The sequence below is a fragment of the Hippopotamus amphibius genome, chromosome 3 (assembly GCF_030028045.1).
Source record: "Hippopotamus amphibius kiboko isolate mHipAmp2 chromosome 3, mHipAmp2.hap2, whole genome shotgun sequence".
Classification (NCBI taxonomy): Eukaryota; Metazoa; Chordata; class Mammalia; order Artiodactyla; family Hippopotamidae; genus Hippopotamus; species Hippopotamus amphibius.
This window is the reverse complement of record NC_080188.1, coordinates 88,456,599-88,476,519: the sequence shown is the minus strand read 5'-3', so window position 1 is coordinate 88,476,519 and position 19,921 is coordinate 88,456,599. Positions and strand designations below refer to the sequence as shown.

Below are 19,921 nucleotides of genomic sequence, written 5' to 3'. Positions count from 1 at the left end.
AAAGTAACAAAGGATTAATCTCAAAAATACACAAGCAGCTCATGCAGCTTAATACCAAAAAAGCAAATAACCCAATCCACAAATGGGCAGAAGACCTAAAGAGATATTTCTCCAAAGAAGACATGCAGATGGCTAACAAACACGTGAAAAGATGCTCAACATCACTAATCGTTAGAGAAATGCAAGTCAAAGCCACAATGAGGTATCACCTCACACCGGTCAGAATGGCCATCATCAAAAAATCTAGAAAGAATAAATGTTGGATAGGGTGTGGAGAAAAGGGAACTCTCCTGCACTGCTGGTGGGCATGTAAGTTGGTACAGCCACTATGGAAAACAGTTTGGAGGTTCCTGAAAAAACTAAAAGTAGAACTACCATGTGATCCAGTAATCCCACTACTGGGCATATATCCAGAGAAAACCATAATCCAAAGAGAAACATGTACCAGAATATTCACTGCAGCACTATTTACAATAGCCAGGCTGTGGAAGCAACCTAAATGCCCATCAACAGATGAATGGATAAAGAAGATGTGGTACATATATACAATGGAATACTACTCAGCCATAAAAAGGAATGAAGTTGAGCTATATGTAATGAGATGGATAGACCTAGAGACTGTCATACAGAGCCAAGTAAGCCAGAAAGAGAAAAACAAATACCGTATGCTAACTCGTATATACAGAATCTAAAAAAATGGTACTGATGAACCCAGTGACAGGGCAAGAATAAGGATGCAGATGCAGAGAATGTACTGGAGGACATGGGGTTGGGGGTGGGGGCAAAGGGGAAGCTGGGACAAAGTGAGAGAGTAGCATAAACATATATACACTACCAACTGTAAAATAGATAGGGGACGTTGCTGTGTAACAAAGGGAGATCGACTTGATGATGGGTGATGCCTTAGAGGGCCAGGACAGGGAGGGTGGGAGGGAGTCGCAGGAGGGAGGGGATATGGGGATATATGTATAAATACAGCTGATTCACTTTGTTGTACTTCAAAAACTGGTACAAGAGAGTAAAGCAATTATATTCCAATAAAGAGCTTAAAAAGTAAATTAAAATTTAAGGATGTTTTAAACTTTTACGCAATTGTATTTTAGACCAGACAATGTGTTTTAAGAAATCAGTTTTGTAGGTTGCACAGGTGTGCTGCTAAAATGTTTTAGGCAAATTTTGTTTATGATGATTTAGGAAGCAGGGAGGCAGGTAAACAACTTAACAATTTAAGATACTAGAGTAGAAATAAGAGCCCAAGGTTAAAGCAATTAATGTGTGTGTGTGTGTGTGTGTGTGTGTGTGTCCTAGTACCACAAGGAACCTGAAACATTCTAAACTGGATTCTATACTAAAGGCAAAAGGTAGCCCTGCGGACAGGAAACTCTACTGAGAAGCCTTGAGATGTCCCTTCAGATGACTCCTAGCTATTGCCTCAGTTTTCTCATCTGCAAAATGGGGACAAGCCTGTCAATACCTGTCCTGCCTATGTCAAAAGAAACATTTTTGTTTTTCTGTTACCTGACTGTGCTACATGATTGGCAACTAAAAGTCCAATGAAGCAAATTGCAATATGAAAGCATGGTACATGGCGCCATCCAGAGGCAATACTCTGCTTCAGCACTTTCTGGAAGCCTTCCTTAAAATACTGATGTACCCTATGAAGAGGGGCTGAAGTACTTTCTCTCTCACAAGGCTGTCATGAGATTCAAGTGTGATAATATATGCAAAAGCATTTCCGTATCTATAAACTTATGTAGAGTTGAAAAATGTTATCAGTAGCAAATTACAATGTATCCCAAACGAAATTAGGTAAAACCAAATAAAAACTGCAGGGGTATCAAAGATGAACAAGCCTGCTAAAATGAGGTTAGCAATATTCCCTTAGCAATCAGGACATGAGATTAGAGGGTGTCAGTTTATCCACATGAATCTGTTATACGAATTGTACTCCTGAAAAATCAAACTCCATGACAGGCTTCAGTGATTCACTAAGAATGCTTCAGAAATATTAGATTTGTGTTTGAAAAACAAAAGCTTGGAAACTCTATTCAACTACTTACAGCAGTGATTATTGGGAAACTGACCACAGGACTGAGAGAGTGGTTTGCTATGAACCAACAGCAGGTAGCAATTGCCCAGAGTACTCCAGACAGGAATCCTGAAACACACAAGACAGCACATGTTTACCAACCACGTTTCCCTCCTGAAAAATCCACACTCTAGGCAGAGCGGGAATATTAAAGTGCACATAACAACGCACTCCTATCAATAATGCCAGCCAACATGGGTTTTTGAGGTATGTTTTATGACCATTTTAGAAACCAAATGGTTTCTCTTTTCTTGACTGCTGTGGATACAATGATCACCTTTTACCTTATTGACATTAAACCAGATACTCAAAGCAGTTGAGGTAAAGATTGGGTGGTGGACATTAAATCAAATACTCAAAGCAGTAGTTGAGGTAAAGATTGGGTAGTGGAGGGGGACCCAGGGAAGGTACTGGGTCTGAACATAATCTGCAAACGCCATTTACTCTAAACCATGACGATAAAATACGTGAAATTCAGAATGATGCTTAGCTAAGGGGAAAAAAAACTAGCATTTGAATAAAAATACCAGCTAAAATTTTTGATACTCTGGCTAGGCATTTTGTCATGTTCTACCATTTTCTAAAATGGAATAGTGGTGTAGTGGCACACATTAGCTTAAATGAGTCAAGAACTCAGAATGAATCTCTAACATATACTTTATTTTGTTCTTTAAAAAATTTTACTTGTGGACCTATATTCCACACTGAATTATAACAAACTCTTAAATAAGTGAGAAACTGTAATTTCTCATTATATACATATGTAATATATATAATTTCTGTCTATATAATTATATATAATATATGTAACCATGAAGGCCTAATGGATTAAATTCAAAAGCATGTACATACCTTTTTTAAACTCTAAAATAATTTCTCTTAACTTTTTGGAGAAAATGTTTATTGTCACTAGTGACAACATAAAAAATATGTGAAATTCAGAATGATGCTTAGCTAAGGAAAAAAAAAAAAAACCTCCTGGAATTTGAATTAAAATACCAGCTAAAATTTTCAAGATACTTGAGTCAGACATTCAGTAAATATTCTACCCTTTTCTGAAATGGTGCAGTGGTATAGCACACACTTTAGCTTAAATGAGTCAGGCACTCAGAGTGAATTTCTGACATATCCTTTTTTTTGTTCTCTAAAAAATTTTACTTGTGGACCTATATTCCATGTTGAATTATAGCAAACTCCTAAAGAAGCGAGAAATTATAAGTTTTCATCATATATATATATTTACCATCAATGCCTAACTGATTAAATTCAAAAGCATGTGCATTTAACATACCTCTTTTAAACTCTAAAATAATTTCTCCCAAAATTTTGGAGAAAATGTTTATTTTCCCAAGTGACTGCAGATTCCCATTTGTTGATACTTTAAATAAATATATATAGAGAGAGCCCCAGGACTCTGACTTTTAATACATATCCTTAGTTACTGAAGAAGAAATACTAAAGTCTAATGCTCACTACACGAGATGTTTCAGCAGAGGAAACAATCTTAGATTCATTGTTCAAGTTCTAGGTTCAGTAATAATGACTTGGCATTTCAAATCCAGTTTCGTGGCTTCAAATCCTTCATATCTGGTGGTGAACTGGGCCAAAGCAATTGAGGGAATGAACACATACACACACAGACACACAAAAACAGACACACACACAAACACACACAGAATGGCTTGGTTTCCAGAAGATGATTATTCAAGCTAAATGAATAGGGAAAGATACTTTCACAGAGTAAGAAGATTTTCTGTAGTTAATATTCCTACCTGGCAAGACTGCTTTGGGATATAGTTTAGGACTGTTTTTCATGGCTACACAGTAGGCCAGAAAGTAGACTGTACTTGTGAGGAAGATGCCACTGAAGTGTGCAAAAACGTAGTCTAAATCTGGAAATACAGGTTATAAAACTCTCAAGCATACCATTTCAGTCATTTCAAATATATTTAGAGTTCTAAGAATAAAACAAACTCACCCAAATTACCCTTAAATGTAAAGGAAGCATTAATTATATTTTATCATCCTAGTTTTCCACATGCTATTTATATAGGATTTTAATTAACATATTTAAAATATTAAGAAATTAGTTACTATAATCACATCTAAAAACTGGCTTTTATGATTATCTTGGAAAGCTAAATAAGAAACAGCAAACGATGTGAATATAGCATTATCTCCTTTTTTAAGAATAGGTATTCAGACCTAATTTTACTCATGGCTACAGCAATTGTAACAAATCTCCAAGTAGATTGTAGTCAGGGGGTGGTGTGCGAAGCAATTTTGGAAGTGCTAATTTTATATGGTGTATTGATCAATCTGGAGACTAGTATCTCGGCTGCAGATGGCAGCTATAAAGAAGGATATTCAGGAAGTTACCCCAGAGAGGATTTTATCTGTTTTCTATAAACCTAAAGGTTACATGAGGGAGTTAATACACAGATGGTAGCCCAATATCTGAGAAACCCAACTCCAATGAGTATTTAAAGCAAAGGGTCCTTTGGCTAAACGGATGGGTGTAATGCAGGTTCTTGGCTGGGAAGGTCACACGGGGCTCAGTGCTTCTCTCAACTAAATTTGGAGGAAGATGAGTGGCCATGCTTAGGGAGGAAAGCTCGTAAGTCAAAAGGTTTGTCTCTTCCTCTGAAATCTGAAATCCTACCTCTGAGTCATATGACAACCACACATCATCCAAAGACCACCAGAAAAGGCAGCATAACTGCACGATTAGAAACACAGACCACCTGGTAGAACTCTTCAATCTTCTACTTGCTAACTTGGAGACTTGGGTAAATTACCTAATCTCTCTCTGTCTTAATTTTCTTAATTGTAGAACCAGGATAACAATGGTATCCAACCAGCAAGGTTGCTATGAGGGTCACTTGAGTTATTATTGTAATTAGAACAGTGCCCAGCACAAAGCATATACTATTTGATGTGATTGTTAAATAAATGAAATTAAAAAATTATGCCCCCTTGAATTATTTTTGAATAAATTGGAATACAGTGTGTCTATCAGACTACATTTGAATTGTCATAAGAAAGATCCCTAAGAACTGACTGTACTATTTATGTGAAGAGATTGTTGAAGACATTGTTTATTATGTCCTAGTACCAAGAACAACTGTACTCCTGAACAATTAGTTGTTTTTATCTTGTGTTTGCTGAATTCTGAGACTGATTTCCTTTGTGGCTATAAGAAATCTTAGAGCCAAATTATGACTCATTACTAGCAAGTGTACAAGTGTAATGCAGTTTTTAGATTTGTTCATGGTTACATTTTACTTTGCCACTCGTTTTCCCATCTCTCTTAATTTAACCTAAGTTATTCCATTTTTACTAGTTTTTATCCTTTAAAATGAAAAGAATAAAAGTACAAAAAGTATTTGTATAAAATCTTTTAAAAAGACAGAAAATAAAATCTTCGGGTACTATTCGTGGGGCTGAATATAAAAAGGAAGAAACAAATCATGGTATCTACTCAAAGTCTATCTGCTTGTTTAGAGTTCAAATCCCAGCTTTTCCATTAATCTTTCCCTTGTGACTTGCCCTCCAAACGTCTCCCTTATCTGAACACAGATGACATTCAATTTTCTGTGCCATCGATGTAGAACTGTCTTAACCATGATCTCATTTGTTTATCGCTTCATGGGTGTAAGCCACGTTTCAATATAATCACAGGATCCTGAACTAGACACTCTCATCTCCTTCTGAGCTTGTTGAAGGCTGTTGCACACACTGTAGAGGTGATGTCTGAGAGATTAATTCTGTCCCTAGAAACTGAGATAATTCGGGAGCATTATGATGGGCCTTTCAATGCGCTACTCTGTGCTTCAAAAATAATATCCTAAGTAGGCTGTATTTTGACTTTTACTTGATTTTAAAGTATTATGTGCTACACTGTAGCTTTTTTTTTTTTAAAGAGAATACATATTTTCCCAGAGGTCATTAAACCTGAAAATAACCTCCAAATCTTGCAGTAAAGCCTGAAACCCTGTGTTAAGATTCAAGTAGCTGACATGAATCCTGACTAAAGTTGATTCTATTTGTATGTTAAAGGTCATAAGAAAATATTCAAACAGTCCTTTATTTCTTTTAGTTTCCAGTGCCCTTCGAATTCACCACCTGCAATGACAAAGTAAGATCATATCTGATGAAATGAAATTTATATTTTAGGATGAGAAAATTGAAACATGAAATTCTCTCTGTGTCCCTCTGGGCCCCCTCCCTCCCTAATGTGAGGTGTGAATCTACCTTTCACTTTAACAGGAGCTCCCAAAGCTTGCTTGGCCATAAAGATCAATTTCTTTCTTCTGAGCTAGCAATGTAACTTCTTAAAAGAAGAGTGTTCTTTCCCAGCTCTATAGGGGGTCATGGTGACTTTCTGCTCCCTCCTTACAAGCTTCCCTGGACTGTGTATCCTTGGTGAACTTTATGTAAAATGTCAGTGTGTCATTCTGATGTACGATCCTTTGTCTCGAGAACGTATATGACTGTGTCTTCGACTTCTACCAGGCAGAACACTTAGAGCTTCTGAGAGTCAGCCTCCTGGATTATAATCCTCAGTTTGGCTCAGATAAAAGTCCCTTTTTTTTCTTCTTAAGTTGATTGTCAATTGAATTTCCATCAACAAAATCTATGTACCAATATTCATCACAGTCCCATTCTTTTTATGGTCTTAACTAGAAACACGGGTATTGAGTTTATTTAGAAAGTAAAATCACTTTTTCCTCTCACCATTCTGGCTTGCTCCCACATATATACTATCATTTCTCTTGCTGTGGTCCTTGATGTAAATGATCGGCACGAATGTAGATCCGTAGAGTATTCCAGAGATCACTGCGAGACTGCAGCCCCTTAAAAACAAATACATTTCTATTCATCTTGGCCCAAAGCAATGTTTATGCCAAACTCACACACGGAATCATAACTAAAGCATGCTTCAAGATGTAAATCACAAGGCATTATGTAGCAATCACCCATCTATCTCAAGGCGGGTGGACGAGCAAAAGTCCCAGGAATGCCCTGCAGGCTCAAGTACTTGATGGCACCTTTGCTGGGAGGCAGCTTCAGGCCTCCACCGTCTAATGGTGGAAGGACATGACTTACAGACGCTGTAATGGATTATCGTTATAAACTGTCATTACATAGGTGAGGATTTTGCTATCATGTTCTACAGGCGACATAAATAAACCTGGCTCTCTAATTAAATTATGAAGTGTTTGTGGACTGACACTGCTCCCAATGCTTCTTTCTTAAACCCTCTATAATAATAGCACAGAAAATAAGAAAGACTAGAAGAGACTAAGGACCAAACACACGTTTGTTCAAAATTACTGAGATCCACAGACTCACCTATGTCTTAGGCATGGTCAAGGGGAAGTGCTGATTTAATAAAATAATTTGAATATTTCAGGTAAAACGTTACTTTTCCTAAGAAGAAAATGTTTTGCCTTAAGCACTAGTGTCATGCTGACCCCTCAGACTTGGGCCGTATCTACGCGAAGCAAGAGTTTCCAATGATTTTGGGGGGAGGTGATTAATATTTTGGAACAGTTCCTTTGGCTTAATACAAAGGACAATGACAAGAGGTAAGAAAGGATTTTAGGCAAATAGTCTACCATTCCAAGCTTAAAAATAAATTGTTAAAGTCGATGTTAGTGGTGCTTTAAGGAATATGAGACTATAGGCGCTCACATGGCCAATGAGCTCGTTCATGATGGAAACCCCTCCATCCTGGTGAAGCCTGGACCACGTGGTCCTGGAGGAGGGTCCCAAACACAGACCAGAGTAATAGACCAGACTGGCCAGTGAGACAACTGAAAAAATTCTTAACAAATATTCCCTTAACAAAGGCAATGCTTTGTGAAAAATGTTTTGAGAGACCTATTTTATTTCAAAGCAAAGAAATGTATTTCCTCCAAAGTGTGTGGGTTAGTTCATTCTTTCATTCATTTATTTCTTATATAAGACATATAACATATTCATATAAAACATATACACATTTGCATATTTCTTTGCCAGCTCCTAAAACCCTAAAATATAAGGGTTGTCACTGAGCTTAACCCTCTCAGTCTTTATAGAGACAGTTGGGGAGGGGTTAGGACCTACATGGACCCAAAATATTCTACTGTATTTGAGAATAAATGTCTTGGGATTATAAAATTGTCTGACACACGTGTGGAGGGATTTCCAAGGGAGAGCAGGCATCCTGGGTAGACCAGTGATGGAGACGTGGACTGCCTAATTCAACCTCGATTGCTGGGAGGATCCTGGACATTATACTCTGCGGCCTATAATTTTACTTTACTTTGCTTTTTTAAAAATTTTACTTTTACTTTAGGCATGAAAGTCCTGCGAAATGAGATTGCTTTTGTCAGCTACTTATTGGCTAGAGACACTGCAGTGGCTTAGGAATTCCTTGGAGCACTGAGACCAAGGCCCTCTGTACCTTAAAATTCAGCAAGGGAACACAAAGTCTCTCTACCATGGAGCTGAGAAGTCAACGCTTGTGTTACCATTTTTGTCCGGAACTCAGATGAACAAAACTTCACTCCGGTTATCCTTGCTTTAACCAAATATGAAACAATAACAAATCTCTTCTTACACTAAGCGGTTTTGCATGGTAGAAAGTTTATCCACCCAGGAATAATCAGGATCGCGATCTTGAGTTTTGTTAATCACCTATCGAAAACATTGGCAAAAACCAAAAGAAAAACAGAACAGCATTTAACTGATAACGACACTGGTAACAAGAAGATTTTCAGTGTTTTTCTCTTCTCTCTCAAACACACTTTAAAATATGACCATGTTATCCTGCATTCTGATTCTGTGGGCATCTCTAGACTCAAATGTTTTTGATTCCGTTTTTCTTTCAGAATGGTCTGGAAGCTGGAAACCTGTTTAAATGTTTTTCACAGTTTAATAAATGGCTATTTTCGTACACCTAACAAAACCAACAAAAGTTATTAATGCTTGCATTTTATTTGCAAATTTCAATAACCTGTAAGGAAATTAGAACTTAGACTCTTCTACTATGGAATACCTGAGATCAATAGACATATTTTATCCAGAATTTTTAAACTAAATTAGTCAATGAAACATCTCCAGGCTTGTTTCAAAATCAGGAAAAATTATGAGCAAATTCATAATATTTCTACTATTGAATGTAATCATTTTTGTCTCTTAGCTGAAGTTTCCTTGATGCTATACTCCTAATGCTTTCGTAAGAGATGAGAAATTAGATCTGGATTCTTTGTTACGTGCTAAGTCCAGCTTTCCTTTGGCAATAATGCTTTTTTCCACCATGAGGATCTCGTGATGTACGCCGGCATCCTAACCAACACTGTTTATGTTTCTTTAAACTTTGTTTGCTTAGATACTTTCATCTTGATGGAAAAAGCTAAGGCAATTAGCCTACTAAGCAGCTTTTACCTAACAGCATTTATTTTCTTTTCCTCTTCAGAGGGTGGTTGGTTAGGAGGTACCTGCATTCCAAAGTAGGCAAGGAACCAGACACCTTCTCCCTGTCTCATTCCTTCACGCTCTCTGAAACATCCCCCTGATTAGAGATGCCTATGGACCAATACATCTCTCTCCTCTTACACCTAAGCTACTTATTATTTGACTTTAGTGTCAATTTAACTAAGGTTTCCGTTACCTTAGTTGATAAGAGTTTTGATAGGAGAAGAAGAAACGGGGAAGAAAAGATTAGTTATTGTTTGTTTTTGTTTTTGTTTTGTTTTTTTCCAGGGAAGCAATACCTCAACAGGGGGGTGGGACGTGGGATTTCGAGGGCAGCTAGCTAGCACTGGGCCCTTGGCAGGTGGACAAGATACTTGAGATAAAGGACTGGAGTCTGGGCTCATGGCTGGGTGGGTGAGAGGGGGGTGCCCTGAAGTCACTTTTGTATAGGGAGCCACTGGCATTTGTGCTGTAGGCTGTCTTGTAAAGGTTGCTCCTGTTTAATCTAGACTTGCCATTTCCAGAATAATTTAGTTTCTTCAAGGTCAAAACAATAACTCCTTACATATTTCCTGTCTTCACCTTTGAGTGGAATGAGATATGGAAGAAAAGAGAAATGGGAAGAAAAGTCTAATTCCTACTATAATATGACTTGATTTACTCTTTCACTGGCTTCCTCTGATCTGTTCCTCCTGCTCCTCTGATCCTACTTTAAAACCTCCTTCCTCCTCCTTTCTAAAGTAACTTTCATATTCCTCTTCAGTATTCCTGTACTGCAGACATCCCTAAGTTATTCCAGAATAAGGGCTTGTATGTACATCTCCTACTAGGGATCTACCATTAATAAAAATAAGTAGACCTCTGTGTTTGTTGCAAATCATTACTATGGAAATATTGATTGACTGCTGCATAGACCTAGCCATGATAAAAATGCTAACACATTTCAGGTAGCCCTGATTTAAAAAAACACCCCACTACCTTCTCATCTGTGTTCAAATCCATACATTTTCCTTCTACCTTAATTTTATGTTTTAGACCAAGTTGGTTCTCATTCTCTACTCACATGCTCTGTTATTAATGGTGTGGTGTCCACGGAATGTGTGTTATTTGGTATTTCGCTTTTGATGAACAAAAATATGAAAGCACTGTAAAGAAAATAAATTTTAGTGACCTTTATCATAACCCTTGTTCACATGAAGTTGCCTGAATTTAAGGAAAAACACAGCTTAAATGAAGTCCTAAAGATACGACGATTACTTCCAAACTGCATCTTCAGGGGTCCTACCATTTCTCCAGCACTGCCGTTCTCTTTGAAGTCTCTCCTTGTCCTTAATTACAACAGCTTAAAAGCTAAACTCATAAGCTTTCCTCCCAAGAAATCAGATTTTTCTTCTCATTTGCTTATTTCAATCAATGGCCCTATCCTTTTTATTCTTGCTTAACCCTAGAATCGCATGGTAAAAAAATACAAATGAAAACAACCTTGAAATAATCTCTCTCACATATTCTATTGACAAACCCCTCAAAGCTTGACATCCTCAACTGGACAAACTTGAGGAGACAAGCACCACTGATGAAAGTGCAGAACTGTGTGACCCTCATGGAGATGTACCAAAGCCATAGGTGCGTCCACTCCTGATCTTACGACTCCTGCTCCTGGTCCTATGACACAGTACAGCCACACTCAGGTGAGCCAACCTTTGTGATCACCCAGTGGAATACGACACAGCCATAAAAAAGGAATAAGGATGTCCTCTGTGCTCTGATATGGAAAGACCTCTAGAGTATAATATAAGAGATAAAAACACATATAAGCTTAATGCCTTTTTGCCCTTCAACCTCTCTCCTAATGCATGATTGTTCACACCCAGTACTTTTGTAACAAATGCCTCACTGACCTTGACTTTTGAACCACGCAAAAATGCTATAATGTGTTAAAATATTAAATTAACTTAAGGAAACTAACAACTTTGGTATACTTTTGATATTCATTTTTTAAGACATTTGCATGGTTCAAAAGTTAAAACAATGTAATAAGTTTTCAAAGCACACACGAGACTGAAATAGTACAGGTAGCTGAGTGCAGACTAGTAAACCCAGATATGGTATCTTTGGCACAAAAATTTAATATGTCTAGTTAGCTTCCTTAGTTCAGTCTCTTGGTTGCTTTAAAAACTTGAATGGCTCCATACTCCCTCCTATAGGAAATTCCAGTTTCCCTTTGATTTTTATGGCTCTCTGCTTCATGCCCCACCCAACCTTTCTCAACATAACTCCCCCATGGACTTCTTCCCCTGACCAGCCCCTACTCCAAGCTTGCGAGCCTTCCTTAGCGGCACACACCATGTCCTCACCTCTTACCCAAACTACAGAAGAGTTGAAGTGCTGACCTTGAGAAGGGAGCCACCCTCCAGGCCAGTCCTCCCCGAATCCTCCTCTTCTCTGAATTCCAGCAACACTGAGAACAGTCATCACATAGTCCAGACCATCTGCCACAGGTCCATGCAACTTTTTTACTCTAAAGACATTCCCACTCAATCCAAGACAGGAACCACATTTTCCGTCTCTTTCAAGATCCTCAAAGCACTTGACACTCAGTAAAATTGAATGCATAAAATCTGATTATATGTGTCTATCTTAATCATTAAATAGGCATGTGTGTGCTCATATACATGTTAATTTCCAAAGCTAATATTAGACATTAAAATAGCATTTTCTTCTCAAAGTCACCATGAAAACACTCTACTTTGTATAGACCAGTCTGTTTTTCTAATAACAGTAGAGGATGATACGTTAGAAATACTTGAAGGACACAGAGAAAGGCCCTTGAGTGCATCTTCAAACACTGTATGACACCCTCCAACAAATCACTTAACCTCTCTGACCCTCAACTCTTTTCATCTAAAAAAAATGGGGATATACCCACTTTACAGAGCTGTGATGAGAATTAAGCAATAAAGGTTACAAAATTCTCAAAGTACTTTTTGGCACATGATAAAATCTCAAAAATAAGTTGAGAACCTTAACCACAAATTGGATGGGAGAGAGGGTGCTGAGCAAGAAGAAGAAATGAAGACTAAATCTGTGCTTTGAGCCTGTGTGACTAGACATAAAATGGGTAAGTCAGAAAGAAGAATCCAGCTCAATTAGGTCAAGAGGGGACCTGATGGCACTAAGTTAGGACAAGGTAATGAGATGTATCTTATGTATATGAACATAAACCCAAATAGATCACCAAGGTCATTTGGGCTACAGACTTAAAGAACTTGGTACAGTGTGTGAAACACAAAGTTCCATGATTAAGTCTATGAATGCTGTAAAAAGCAGCGGAAACTTAAAAAAAATCAACATATTTTATGCAAGGGTGTTTCTCTACACTTTCAACCTTTCTAATTTCCCTAGATTTGCAACCCTACACGTCTCACTATTTGTAAAACTCATGTGTATGTGTGTTTACATTGACAACTGATTTCAACAAGCATCTGTTGTATGTCAAGCACTGTTCATCAAAGTCTGATAGTGATGGTGGGGGAAACGGTGCACAAAGAAAATAAGACTTTGTCCTTCAGGATTTCATGGTTTAAGGGTAAAGAGGATTGTCTGAATAATACAATACAGACCCTGAGAATGTGGATAATAGAAGAAGTACGTGGGAGTTTAGGGGCAACTCATTCTAATTAGGAAGAAGAAATTCAAGAACACATCATATAGAATGGGAAATCTTAACTGATATTTCAGGTTGGCCAAGGAAGCAGAGGAAAGAGCTTTTGGGGCTGAGCAATGTGTCAGGTATGATATGATAAGTAATCCTGGATCAGTGAATTTGCAACACAAGGAGGAACTGTGCTAGAAAGAAGTGTTGAATCTATAAGTGAAGAGGACATTCCAGATTAAGGAGACAGATTTAGTCTGAATCCAGTGGGGAGCCTTCGGAGGTTCCTAAATAGGAAAGTGACGTCCTGATTCGAGAACAAATGCAAGTAAGCCATCCTGGTGAAGGAAATAATGGAACTAGGGAAATGAGATGCAAGATTTTTACAACTGTATACAGACGACTAGGTAGAAGGGGGCCAAGGGAAAGGAGAGGAGGAACTCGTGAAACATTCAGAAATAATTTTACAGGATTAGATAAGGGGTGGGGTATAAAGGAAAAAAATTCAAGACACCCGAGTTTTTGAATTTGAATGACTGTGGCTAATACCTTCTGCGGAGAGAAGCAACACAGGAAGTAGAACCAGTTTTCAGGGAAGGCTAAAATAAGAAAAGTAATTCTGATTGGGAAATTCTGAAGGCAAAGAGAAAGGAACTAACAGCCCAGGGTTTGTGCCTGACCCGGCAGGGTCCCCTTCCACCGGTAACCCCGCCTGAGATGGAGCAGCAGGTGCCTGGGGGGCATCCACATTGAGCTGTCTAGCCTGGTCCACATTTCCCTGTAAGAAAGGTAATGGCTAGAATCCAATATCTGGGCTTCCTCATGACACAACTCTCCAGAGAAAGCAAGTTAAGGGAGAAGAGAAAAGAATGGAGATCAGATTCAAGGATAATCCAAAGACTTTTTTTAATTGAAAAGGAAATCTGTCTTCTTCTGAACTCCAACTCCTGGATCTTCACTATAGCATGTCTAAGAGAGTGTCCTGGACTTTGTTTCTTGGTGAACCATGGGGACTAGAAGACTGAAAACTATGTTTTCCCAAACTGTGCTTCATCTCAGCTTCGCCAGCAGGAGGCACAAGAATAAGATGAAAGGAGGGAGGCGCCATCTTGCCTCGGTGGCTCCAGTGGTGGCAGCAGCTCAGGGCAGAGACGTTTGTCCCCGCAGCACCAGCAGGGTGGGGGCTCCGGGACTTCGGGTGATGCCACCTTTCTTCCTTTGCTCCTTTGGACCTGTAACACTGTTGTCAACAATTCCCTGTGTTAAATCCTCTGTTGTTTAAGATGCCTGGAGTGGTCTTGGATGTGGAGACTGACTGATACTTACCCTGGATATCATGTAGAGAAAACGTAAGGCTAGACAGGACCTAAGCAGCCCTTTAAAATGACTGTACAGAGGACAGGAGCAATCATTGCAATTTTAAAAGGAAAAGCAACATCTTAAACCAATGTAACCATATTCCAAGTTTCCTTATACTGACCATGAAACTCCAAGGTATTTCAGTGAATTCCCTTCAGAACAAAGTGATTTAACTGAGTAAAAATAAGGAGTTTCCAGAAATCCCTCTTAGTAAAGGATGAAAAATTAATAAACAGAAATCTCAATTAAATAGAGTTTGGAGACTAGAAGGGAGAGTTCTCATGCCCTGTGAGGTTAGCAGAGCCCAACAGGAAGAAGAAAGACTCCTTATCTTTCCTTGGCCAGGACTCAGCCAATGAAAAGCCATGGACTCCTTGTTTACTATAACCCTCTCAGCTTCCTCTCCTCTCTATAAAAGCGTTCTCTTCCCCTTGCTGTGGGGGACTTATACATGGCTGCAGACCCCGAATTACAATTCTCCGCTGATCCTGAATAAATCCATCTTTGCTGGGAACAATCTGGCCGTCTATTTGTTTCAGGCCAACAAAAGAAACTGAGAAGGGACCCAGGATGCACCACAGAAGAGAGATCACTGTATTTCCTTGCCTTAGACCAAGCTCCAGGCCACGCTGGGTGACTCCCCAGACACACTGACTAGTTTACTGTCGAGTTGGACAACACAGGTCCAAAGGGGAAACAGTAACCTAAAGTAGTTATTAATAAAAATATTATTGTAATTAAAATAACCCACCATATAGAGAGTTATCCATGTGCCTAGCACTATACATAGCACTTAACATATTTTATTCATTTATCCTCAAAATATCCTATGAGGCTGGTGCAATTATTATCCCCAGGTGAAGAAACTAAGGTTTACAGAAATTAAGTGATTTACCCAAGGTTACACAGGTAGAAGTAGTAAAACATGAATAATTCATAATTTTAGAGAATGTACACTTTCTAAAAGAAGGAATATGGAGAAAATCAATGCCTGATGGACCTGGTAAATTGGCCTCAAATTACCATTACGTCAAGACTAAGGCATTCTACATTCTAATTTTGGGGTGTAAAGAAATGTTTTTTGAGAGAGCTATTCAAAGCTCAAATGCTATGTGAATTTTACAAAATACACAAAATTGCCTCTAACCAAAAATGTCAAGAATCTGCTCTTTTAAGATAATCTATGTTATTTCCTCTCCGATTGGCTTGGAACCACTCTCAAAGGCAACATTTCAATGACAAAGAGATTGTTCCTGAATGTGGCTGGGGAAAAGCCATCATCGCAGGAGGAAGAGAAATATATAGTGTTCTTTCCCTGAAGAATAAAAATGTACTAAAATCTTTGCAGCCAGTGCTATCCATTATGCGAGGCACTGACAGGAGATACAGATGGAGTCTAGAGAGGAAAGGGGACTGAATCTAAGGTGACCTAATTCTGTGATGGCTTTATGGACTGAACACTGCCAAACAGAGATGCAAAGTCATTTTTACCCTCCTTCATATGGTGAATATAACTAGACATCCCCAAACAGGGATTTACATGAGTGTGTGCTGTCACAGGTCAGGGAATGGTTATCTGAGCAGGTTAGGAAGAGCTGGGTGAGGCGACAGGAAAGTGGAAATTGAGTGGCAAAGAGTATGTGAGTAAAAAGAGAGAATCAGTGGCTATTTCAGGGCATCAGGAAGCCAGAATAACATTGATTTATAGCATTTTCTAGTTTGGAAAATACTTTGATCAAATTCCATTTGATTCTCATTTATGAGTTATGTCTTATGACTTTTCTGAATATTACAGATAATGAAAGTGAGCTTCACAGCAGCTAAATGATTCCCCAATGTCTCAGAGCTGGGCTGGGGCTCTTGACCCCAGAGATGGTATTTTCTGTCCTCTGAAGCCATGCCTGTCAATGTAAATGAAGAATCTGAGAAAAATGATGTTGATTGATGAGATGTCGATGTAAAACAATGTAAACACATCAGGATCCTTACCAAGTGTTCTAAATGTTGGGAAGAAGAGCTTAATCATTAGAAATGGCTGTGTACCGGGACTTCCCTGGTGGTGGAATGGTTAGGAATCTGCCTGCCAAAGCAGGGGACATGGATTTGATCCCTGGTCCAGGAAGATCCCACATGCCGCAGAGCAACTAAGCCGGTGCGCCACAACTACTGAGCCTGCTCTCTACAGCCCACATGCCACAACTACTGAAGCCCTTGCACCTAGAGCCTGTGCTCCACAACAAGATAAGCCACCGCAATAAGCCTGCACACCACAACTAAGAGTAGCCCCTGCTCGCTGCACTTAGAGAAAGCCTGTGTGCAGCAACAAAGACCCACCTCAGCCAATAAATAAATTAATTAATTTAAAAAAAAGCATAAAAAAGAAAAGAAGAATGGCTGTGTACCTTACTACTGACAGCCCGGCTCCAACGTAATTGAGCAGTGGTTTTGACACTTCTTCTGCATCCATTCCAAACCAGCCAAACCTGGAGATCGAGAGAGTCACATCAAAGCAGATATTGCTGAATGTGTTCATCATAGTGTTTAAGGTCACAGACTGAAGGTCAGATTCCTGGATTGAAATCCTGGGTCCCTCACTTCCTAACTGTGACTTGGATAAGTTAACTATCTTTACTGTGCTTCAATTTCCCATGTTTAAAATGAGGATAATTATACCTATAATTATACCTCACGTACAGGTTTCTTATGAAGATTGAATGAGTTAGTATATGTGAAAGTACTTGTCTAAAAGAAAAGTCCCTTTCTCATTAAGACTAAAGAAGAAGGAAGAAAAAATAGATTAAGTGGATAATTGAATGCTGATGAGTTGACTGCAATTTTGTATAGTATTTGAAACAGACTTCAATAACTATTTGGTTAAAGATACCTGCTCTTTGGCATCCCTTTAAATTTGTTTTTTTTTCATGCCTTGATATTGTAGTGATCACTACCAGCAATCACTGTGAACCATCCAGGGGCAAGAGAAAAGGAGGCAAGATGAAGGAGAAAAAGAAAAGAAAACTTGTAAAAAGCAGGGCGGGGATGAGGAAAGGACAGGAAAGAATGTACTCGAGCTTAGTTTGCTTTGTTATATTTGAGGTTGTTGTAGTGCTTTGAGTGGGAAGAGGAGCCTGAAAAGTAAGGTTACAGTAAAAGCCCCCTTTCTATTTATTTTGCCAAACTCAGCTTGAATGTTCATCTTAATGCTGTCCAAGGGTGATGCAGTCCAAAAGGACTCTCTCGGATGATGAGGCTATTCCCTGGCTGCCTGTACAATCCAGGCACCTTGTAGCCAGATACGGCTATGGACCACTTGACATGTGGCCAAGGCAGCTGAGGAACTCATGCTTCATTTTATCCCATGTTAATTAATTTAAACTTAAATACACACGGCCACGTGGCTGGTGGTGACCCTGACGGCTCAGCTCTAGAGCTGAGGGTTGGCAAACTCTCCCTTAAGGAGCCAGAGAGTAAGTATTTTAGGCTTTGTGGGCTGGATGGCCTCTTGCAACTACTCACCTCTGCCATCACAGGGGACAAGCAGCCACAGACACTCCTTAAACGGATGTGTCTGGCTGTGTTTCAATATTACTTTATTTACAAAAATGGCTGGGAAGCTGGACCATGGTTTGCTGACCCTGGCTCAGACCCTAGAGGGGAGAACACAGGCTTTAGAACCAGAAGGCCCAGGTTTGAACCTGGCAGATGAGCTCTGTGACCTTCAGCAAGTTACTCATCTTCTTTGTGTGTCAGCACTCTTATAAGATAGTGCCTGCCTCACATAGCTGTGAAAATGAGATGAGAATGATGTATATAATACATCCAGCAAACTGTCACACACAGAAAGGGAACATACTTATCAGTGTCCTTTCTCTCTCCCTACTTTGTTCCCTAGAGATAATTATTTACTTTATCTTGATTGGAGTGTTAGATCACCTCTTTAGAATTTAAGGGAAATAATAATTCAAGGTAGGATATGTTATGTGTATGTCTTACCAGTGGTGACCTCTTGTGAGTGTAAGAACCAGCTGTTTTCCATCTCAACTAGCTCGATCCCTAGCACTCGCCTTCCACAGAGTGTGAGTATAGAGAATCGTAGTTGAAACACTGCTTTGCGTTACCTTGAGCTTGCCCAGCCAGTCAAGGCATTAAATGATCCCCAGATTAAGATTCCAAGGCCCAAACCAATGGTTTTGATAATTGGGACGACAGCAATGTTTCCTGTAGATGAAATATACAGAAGAAAGGTGTTATTTCCAATACAGAAAACACATGTATCAATTGAATTAATTTTTACTTTAATTTCAACGGAAGCTTATGGGAGGGTTCCCTTTTCTCCACACCCTTTCCAGCATTTATTGCTTGTAGATTTTTCAATGATGGCCATTCTGACTGGTGTGAGATGATACCTCATTGTAGTTTTGATTTGCATTTACAACAGCCAGGATGTGGAAGCAACCTAAATATCCATTAACAGAGAAATGGGTAAAGAAGATGTAGTACATATATTCAATGGAATATTACTCAGCCATTAAAAAGAATGAAATAATTCCATTTGCAGCAACATGGATGGACCTGGAGATTATCATACTAAGTGAAGCAAGTCAGACAGAGAAAGACAAATATCATACGATATCACTTATGTGCGGAATCTAAAAAAAAAATGATACTAATGAACTTATTTACAAAACAGAAATAGAATTACAGATGTAGAAAATAAACTTATGGTTATCAGGGCGTAGGGAAAGGTGAAGGGATAAACTGGAAGATTGAAGTTGACATATACACGCTACTATAGATAAAGTAGGTAACAAATAAAGACCCGCTGTACAGCACAGCAAACTCTATTCAATACTCTGTAATGGCCTATATGGCAAATGAATCTAAAAAAGAGTGTATCTATGTATATGTATAACAGATTCTCTTTGCTATACACCTGAAACTCACACAACATTGTAAATCAAATATACCCCAATAAAAATTTTAAAAAAATAATAAAATAAAATAAAGATTTAATAAAAATGAAAACAAAAAGAGAAGTTTGTGGGATTTGGACAAACTTAGTAAAGCACAATTCATCATTTTAAAAATAAAACAGCCACATGTTTTGGCATGAAACTGGTGATTATGACTGCTTAAAGAGCCAGGCTCAGGGCAAAATCCTACAAAGAAAATGCTGAGTTAGCTCTTTACCTAACTGCACGAATGTTGGTCATCCGTAACGTAGGTCTCTGTTTTATGACTTTTTGCAGAAGCTGGTCAATGATAAAATTAGTACTGACCATCCTCAGACTCGACCTAGGGCCAACCATTGGCAGATGTTCTTGTCCCCATACGGCCCCAGACTTTGCTCTCCCACG

General features: G+C 38.8%; 1 protein-coding gene across 4 annotated transcripts in view; it reads right to left on the bottom strand.

Annotated features, from left to right (window-relative positions):
• The window catches only part of TMEM144 (transmembrane protein 144), a 45,269-nt gene that overhangs the window by 10,232 nt on the left and 15,116 nt on the right, over positions 1-19,921 (bottom strand). For 2 of the 4 annotated variants that reach the window (XM_057729302.1, XM_057729303.1), the window contains exons 5-11: positions 18,683-18,782; positions 16,967-17,047; positions 10,617-10,698; positions 8,697-8,773; positions 6,827-6,945; positions 3,862-3,981; positions 2,061-2,158 (exon numbers count right to left, since the gene is read on the bottom strand). In XM_057729302.1, coding sequence (XP_057585285.1) covers positions 2,061-2,158; positions 3,862-3,981; positions 6,827-6,945; positions 8,697-8,773; positions 10,617-10,698; positions 16,967-17,047; positions 18,683-18,782 — 677 coding nt within the window. The remainder of the gene's footprint in view (positions 1-2,060; positions 2,159-3,861; positions 3,982-6,826; positions 6,946-8,696; positions 8,774-10,616; positions 10,699-16,966; positions 17,048-18,682; positions 18,783-19,921) is intronic. The other 2 variants (XM_057729304.1, XM_057729305.1) reach the window with 2 other exon arrangements.